An 8737-nucleotide genomic window follows, 5' to 3' on the forward strand; every position below is an offset into this window, starting at 1 on the left:
CTGAATAATTCAATCAGACTAAAGGAGTCAAATGAATCTTTAATGACATTAAAGCCACAGGGGGAGCAGAACCTGGACTCTGCCAGCGTTTACTCTGGCCTTCACCTGAGGCGAGAGACGGGGCTCGTTCTACCTGACAGCCGTGTCGATTTAGCCACAAACGCTCATGAATTCTCACCGAGATTCATTTTCAGAGAACTACAGATCACGAAAAAAAGATCATAAGAACTAAAGATGGATTTAAGCTGAACGAGATCAAATCTATTTAGTTCTAGAGTCCTATTATTGCACTCTTCACATTCGTTTCACAGTTGCATTAAATATCATAATTACTACAACGCCATTTAGGGTCATTAAGAGATTGAACCATGACTCTTTTTTTACTGTGGAGCCAGAGCCCAGAATAGCTAGCATTAATAGAAGAGATATCCACCAAGGAAATGTGTTTAAAATGGTAGAAACTGTCCCATTTATGTGAGTTTAATAAATGTATTGCATTTTTGATACTATACTTCTACTTTTCACAGTGAAGACTTTTGAGGTCCTGATATGATCGCAGTCAAGTTGGTTTTCGTTCTTCGCTTAGGGGTAAAAAGAGTTTTGAAACACCTTTGCAGCGAGATACTGTTTATATGTGCTGCTCTTTCCTCTTAATAACAAAATAAACAAAATGACAGAAAACAGCAGTTCAGAAAGCATGTAATCACAGTGATGTGGATGTTTGCATCAGTTCTGCAATTCAGCACTGCAGTCATGTCACGTCTATTTATACAGCACTTATTATACAATAAATTGCAACTGGCAACTGACCTGAGTTGGCTTCTTCTAATTCTTTGGCTTCTTCAAGTTCTTTGGCTTCTTCTTCTGTAAAGAGAAAAACAGATCAGAAGGAATGAGTTTATGGTCCCCAAATACATATGCAGTTTCAGCTGTCACATTATGCACAGTCATGCCTTCACACACACTGAGGAAAAACACAGTTCATGAACATCTGAAAATATGAAACATTCAACCTTGCAGAGGAAATTCCATGTTTTAAGATCAAGCTTTATGAGATGTAGTCTACTCTAAAATAGATGTGAGTTCACACACACACACACACACACACACACACACACACACGCTCAAATATAAAGTAGCTGCGATGCCTTTCTTCACAGTCCAGAAGTCAAAGATGAAAACAAAAGTTTATGCTGATCTCAGCTGGTCTCCCAGTCTGACCCCTGAAACTAACAAACCAGCTTGAGCCAGATGGCAGACCAGCTAACATTCTTAGGCTGGTTTATCACGTGTTTTAGCATGGCGTCCCCACTTCTTTCTCGTCACACAACTAACCAGTACAAAGCTACTTCAGTGCTGACAAACACATCATGTAGCCATAAGAAGACAAAAACCGATAGGATGATGGGACTCCATGTCAAGCTCCTCCAACACTCTCAAACCGCAAGGAAATAATGGGATGATGAAATGATGGAATGATGGGATGATGTGATGATGGGATGATAGTGGATGGGATGATGGGATGATGGAATGATGTGATGATGGGATAATGTGATGATGGGATGATGGAAAGATGGGATGATTGGATGATGGGATGATGTGATGATGGGATAATGTGATGATGGGATAATGTGATGATGGGATGATGGAATGATGGAATGATGGGATGATGGAATGATGTGATGATGGGAGGATGAGATGATGTGATGATGTGATGATGGGAGGATGAGATGATGGGATAATGTGATGATAGGATGATAGAATGATGTGATGATGGGATGATGTGATGATGGGATGATGTGATGATGGGATGATGTGATGATGGGATGATGGGATGATGGGATAATGTGATGATGTGATGAAGGGATGATGTGATGGGATGATAGAATGATGGGATGATGTGATGATGGGATGATGTGATGATGGGATAATGTGATGATGTAATGATGGGATGACAGGATGATGGGATGGGATGACGGAATGATGGGATGATAGAATGATGTGATGATGGAATGATGGGATGATGTGATGATGGGATAATGTGATGATGGGATGATGGAAGGATGGGATGGGATGATGGAATGATGGGATGATGTGATGATGGGATAATGTGAAGGCTGGGATGGTGGAATGATGGGATGATGTGATGATGGGATAATGTGATGATGGGATGATGTGATGATAGAATGATGGGATGATGTGATCATGGGATGATGGGATGATGTGATGATGGAATGATGGGATGATAGGATGATGGGATGGGATGATGGAATAATGTGATGATGGGATGATGGAATGATGTGATTATGGTATGATGGAATGCTGGGATGATGGAAAGATGGGATGATGTGATGATGGAATGATGGGATGATGGAATGATGGGATGATGGGATGATGGAATGATGGGATGATGGGATGATGGAATGATGGGATGATGTGATGATGTGATAATGGGATGATGGAATGATGGGATAATGTGATGATGGGATGATGGAATGATGTGATGATGGGATGATGGAATGCTGGGATGATGGAATGATGGGATGATGGAATGACGTAATGATGGGATGATGGAATGACGTAATGATGGGATGAGGTGATGGGATGATGGAATGATGGAATGCTGGGATGATAGAATGATGGGATGATGGAATGACGTAATGATGGGATGATGGACTGACGTAATGATGGGATGATGGGATGATGGAATGATGGGATGATGTGATAATGGAATGATGTAATGATGGGATGATAGAATGATGGGATGATGTGATGATGGGATGATGGAATGATGGGATGATGGAATGATGGGAAGATAGGATGATGGGATGGGATGATGGAATAATGTGATGATGGAATGATGGAATGATGTGATGATGGAATGCTGGAATGATGGAATGATGGGATGATGGAATGACGTAATGATGGGATGATGGAATGACATAATGATGGGATGATGTGATGATGGGATGATGGAATGATGGGATGATGTGATGATGGGATGATGGGACAATGTGATGATGTGATGATGGGATGATGGAATAATGGGATGATGGAATGATGGGATGATAGGATGATGGGATGGGATGATGGAATGACGTAATGATGGGATGATGGGATGACAATGATGGGATGATGTGATGATGTGATGATGGGATGATGGAATGATGGGATAATGTGATGATGGGATGATGGAATGATGGGATAATGTGATGATGGGATGATGTGATGATGGGATGATGGAAGGATGGGATGGGATGATGGAATGATGGGATGATGTGATGATGGGATAATGTGAAGGCTGGGATGGTGGAATGATGGGATGATGTGATGATGGGATAATGTGATGATGGGATGATGTGATGATAGAATGATGGGATGATGGGATCATGGGATGATGGGATGATGTGATGATGGAATGATGGGATGATAGGATGATGGGATGGGATGATGGAATAATGTGATGATGGGATGATGAAATGATGGAATGATGTGATTATGGTATGATGGAATGCTGGGATGATGGAATGATGGGATGATGTGATGATGGAATGATGGGATGATGGAATGATGGGATGATGGGATGATGGAATGATGGGATGATGGGATGATGGAATGATGGGATGATGGGATGATGTGATGATGTGATAATGGGATGATGGAATGATGGGATAATGTGATGATGGGATGATGGAATGATGTGATGATGGGATGATGGAATGCTGGGATGATGGAATGATGGGATGATGGAATGACGTAATGATGGGATGATGGAATGACGTAATGATGGGATGAGGTGATGGGATGATGGAATGATGGAATGCTGGGATGATAGAATGATGGGATGATGGAATGACATAATGATGGGATGATGGACTGAAGTAATGATGGGATGATGGGATGATGGAATGATGGGATGATGTGATAATGGAATGACAGTGTTTCCCCTACCATTGTTTTCCCCTACCAAACGACCCCCCGCCCCCCCCTAAAATGCTGACGAAATCCAGTCATAAAAAAGGAATTTAGTGTATAACGCGGAATTTCACGGAATTTGTAAATTTGAGGAAAAAATAGAAAGCAGTTCAGTACACTTGAAATCAAATCGCGATGTAGACTAGTGTGTGTGAATATTAAAACACAAAGACTATTTAAATACGAATCCTGCATGTTCTGTGTGAATGAATGGTGCCGCCGACGCGCAGTTTCATTTACCACACACACACACACACACACACACACTGAAGCACGTGTGACGCTTGCGCTATTTTTTGGCCTATATGAAGACACAAACGCATGAACTTCCTCTCCAGGCTCTAGATCCACTCTGAAAGTCACTTCGTAATAGGGTTGGGAACCGAGAACCGGTTCTTATGCAGAACCGGTAGTGTTTTTGGTTCTGATGCGATGTGTGGACGAAGTGCTGGGAGCTTATCCTTTAATAGCGACGTCTCACCACATAAATATTAAAATTGTAATGAATGCACTGTCCCTCGCGCTATTCGTATAACAAGTTAAAAAAAATTGCGTCAGATATCAACGCAGAGAGAGAGAATAAGACAGTAGAGCTGCACCATTAATCTTTAAACGATCTCGATTCAAACACCCACGCGATCTTATTCCTAAATGACAAAAACTTCACACCGGGACATTCAAATCTGTTTGCGCTGTCGCTGACATGAAACATCTAACGTTAGCTTTACTTTCTGTCTTTTCAACAACACAGTATCGATATTTCTGTGTTAAAAATATTCAAATGATCACAGAAGTACTGAGATAAAAGTTTATAGTTCGAGAATAAACACTGATGTTAAAACAGTTAATCACCTTTTGAAAGTCGCTTCAAATAACGAAAATTCGCTTCAGAATTTACAAAATGTATATAATGAGCGATTACATCATGAATGCCTTTTTTCAAAACGTGTTTTTGTCTTATCCTGAATCACTACGGTAAGGCTGTAATAAGCGTTTAGACTCAGACTACTTTACACTGGTCGGTTCGGCACTGCTGCGGAGTAGCCCAGTGCCTGCGTGACTCACTCGCGTCATTGACATAAACATAGAGAAGTAGCTCCGGCTGCAATGTTCTTCCGCAAGACGCATGCATTTCTGTTTATTAACTGCTAGAGCACTTTAATCCAGTAAGGAAACAAGTGAAGTTTCACAGAAATCAATCATTCAAACCGATTTAAAAAATATTATGTTTCACCTGTCTGGATCTTACATGTGTGTTCAAGCATATTCTACCCCTTCTGAGAGGGTATTCCACTGCTGGATATACAATAAGATATAGGAGAGGTCCCAAATTATCCTTGAGAATGCAACATTTTTTATTTTCCTTCAGAAATAAATATTGCTAAATAATATGTTGCATTTGTTGACATTGCCAGTCTGTTAAACTCATTTGACAAGTAGGGCCTATCAGAAATAAAACACAAAAAGGATTGTGTATTTTCCCCGTACTACTATTTGTATTAGTTTTAATAATTTTTATTGAATGGGAACCGGAACCGGAATCGTTTGGCGGAACCGGAATCGGAACCGAAAAATTTCTTACGATTCCCAACCATAGACAGTATGTTCCCAACCCTACTTCGTGATCATTTAACCGCTTCATTTGAGAACAACTATCATCATGACATAAACACACAGAAACTCAAAAGGTCTTCACGGCAACCCGTCAAAATAAAAGTTCGGTTTAACTTGACAGAAATATATTACTGTTGTACATTAGAATTTAGATATGTCCCAATGTAATAATACACTAACACTAATCCAAATAAATTATCATCAAAACTGAAATTTTTAAGGAATAATCCATGTTTTAATTTTAACAGTAAAGCTCATTGTGCAGCAAGTTATTTGACAAAAAGTTTATTTAATTTCACATGATTAAAATTGATGTTAAATGATACAATTTTTGTTTTATGTCTTCATTTTATTACCAGAAAAAACACAACACAGAATTAGTGTTAGTGTGAATTAGCGCAGAATTAATTAGTGTGACATTTTTTTTCATATATTTTAAAAAAAAGTATTGTTTAATGATTCATAATACATGATTTCAATTAATTAGACATGCTTTTTGATTGCAAAAAAATTACACCACGTATCCGTAACACGCCCGCTCCGCAACACTAGCAGTACACCCCCCCCCCCCAAAAAAAAGAATCCTAGGGGAAACACTGAATGATGTAATGATGGGATGATAGAATGATGGGATGATGTGATGATGGGATGATGGAATGATGGGATGATGGAATGATGGGAAGATAGGATGATGGGATGGGATGATGGAATAATGTGATGATGGAATGATGGAATGATGTGATGATGGAATGCTGGGATGATGGAATGATGGGATGATGGAATGACGTAATGATGGGATGATGGAATGACATAATGATGGGATGATGTGATGATGGGATGATGGGATGATGGAATGATGGGATGATGTGATGATGGGATGATGGGACAATGTGATGATGTGATGATGGGATGATGGAATAATGGGATGATGGAATGATGGGATGATAGGATGATGGGATGGGATGATGGAATGACGTAATGATGGGATGATGGGATGACAATGATGGGATGATGTGATGATGGGATGATGGAATGATGGGATAATGTGATGATGGGATGATGGAATGATGGGATAATGTGATGATGGGATGATGTGATGATGGGATGATGGAATGATGGGATGATGTGATGATGGAATGATAGGATGATAGGATGATGGGATGGGATGATGGAATAATGTGATGATGGGAGGATGGAATGATGGGATCATGGAATGATATGATGATGGAATGATGTGATGATGGGATGATGTGATGAAGGGATAATGTGATGATGGGATGATGGAATGATGGGATGATGGAATGATGGGATGATGTGATGATGGGATAATGTGATGATGGGATGATGGGATAATGTGATGATGGGATGATGGAAGGATGGAATGATGGGATAATGTGATGATGGGATGATGGAATGATGGGATGATGGAATGATGTGTTGATGGGATGATGTGATGAAGGGATAATGTGATGATGGAATGCTGGGATGATGGAATGATGGGATGATGGAATGATGTGATGGGATGATGTGATGAAGGGATAATGTGATGATGGAATGATGGGATGATGTGATGATGGAATGATGGGATGATGTGATGATGTGATGATGGGATGATGTGATGATGGGATAATGTGATGAAGGGATAATGTGATGATGGAATGATGGGATGATGTGATGATGGAATGATGGGATGATGTGATGAAGGGATAATGTAATGATGGGATGATGTGATGATGGGATGATGGAATGATGGGATGGTGGAATGATGGGATGTTGGGATGATGTGATGATGGGATGATGTGATGATGGGATGATGTGATTATGGGATAATGTGATGATGGGATGATGGAATGATGGGATAATGTGATGATGGGATGATGGAATGATGGTATGATGGGATGATGGAATGATGTGATGACGGGATGATGTGATGAAGGGATAATATGATGATGGAATGCTGGGATGATGGAATGATGGGATGATGGAATGATGGGATGATGGAATGATGGGATGATGGGATAATGTAATGAAGGGATAATGTGATAATGGGATGATGGAATGATGGGATGATGGAATGATGGGATGATGGAATGATGGGATGATGTGATGATGTAATGATGGGACAATGTGATGATGGGATGATGGAATGATGGGATGATGTAATGATGGGATGATGTAATGATGGGATGATGGAATGATGGGATGATGGAATGATGGGATAATGTGATGATGGGATGATGGGATGATGGAATGCTGGGATGATGGAATGCTGGGATGATGGAATAATGGGATGATGTGATGATGGAATGATGGGATGATGTGATGATGGGATAATGTGATGATGGAATGATGGGATGATGTAATGATGGGATGATGGGATAATGTGATGATGGAATGATGGGATGATTTAATGATGGGATGATGTAATGATGGTATGATGGGATAATGTGATGATGGAATGATGGGATGATTTAATGATGGGATGATGTAATGATGGGATGATGGGATGATTTAATGATGGGATGGGATGATGTGATGATGTAATGATGGGATGATTTAATGATAGAATGATGGGATGGGATGATGTAATGATGGGATGATTTAATGATGGAATAATGGGATGATGTAATGATGGGATGATGGAATGATGGGATAATGTGATGATGGAATGATGGGATGATGGAATGATGGGATGATTTAATGATGGAATGATGGGATTGGATGATGTAATGATGGGATGATTTAATGATGGAATGATGGGATGATGGAATGGGTAATTTTTATTACATTTTAGTTTTAGTTTATTCAACTTGTTTCAGTATTTTAATTCAAACTAAATTGGAAATTACAAATGATGCCTTGGCAACTAGTTGAAATAAGATAAGTCTAAACATTTTTCTAGAGTTTATTTTAATTAAACATTAATTTTATTTCAAATAATGGTTGTTTTTATGGTTATAGTTAACAATAATAACCATGATACTGTATAATAAATATATATGTGTATAAATCTATTAAAAATACTTATTTATTCTATGCATATAAATAAATAAATAAATATTACAAGTATTTATTATTTGAAAACAACTAATTTATATGAATATAATAAATATTATTCAAACTATTAAATCCAATTATTTGTTACATA

At 39.1% G+C, this 8737-nt stretch overlaps 1 protein-coding gene across 2 annotated transcripts in view; it reads right to left on the reverse strand.

Moving 5' to 3' along the window:
* The window catches only part of cd276 (CD276 molecule), a 149237-nt gene that overhangs the window by 32423 nt on the left and 108077 nt on the right, over positions 1-8737 (reverse strand). For both annotated transcript variants that reach the window (XM_077235574.1, XM_077235575.1), the window contains exon 6: positions 811-864. In XM_077235574.1, coding sequence (XP_077091689.1) covers positions 811-864 — 54 coding nt within the window. The remainder of the gene's footprint in view (positions 1-810; positions 865-8737) is intronic.

This window comes from Siphateles boraxobius, unplaced genomic scaffold, assembly GCF_051911475.1.
Source record: "Siphateles boraxobius isolate OS27281-9 unplaced genomic scaffold, OSU_SipBor_1 198, whole genome shotgun sequence".
Lineage (NCBI taxonomy): Eukaryota > Metazoa > Chordata > Actinopteri > Cypriniformes > Leuciscidae > Siphateles > Siphateles boraxobius.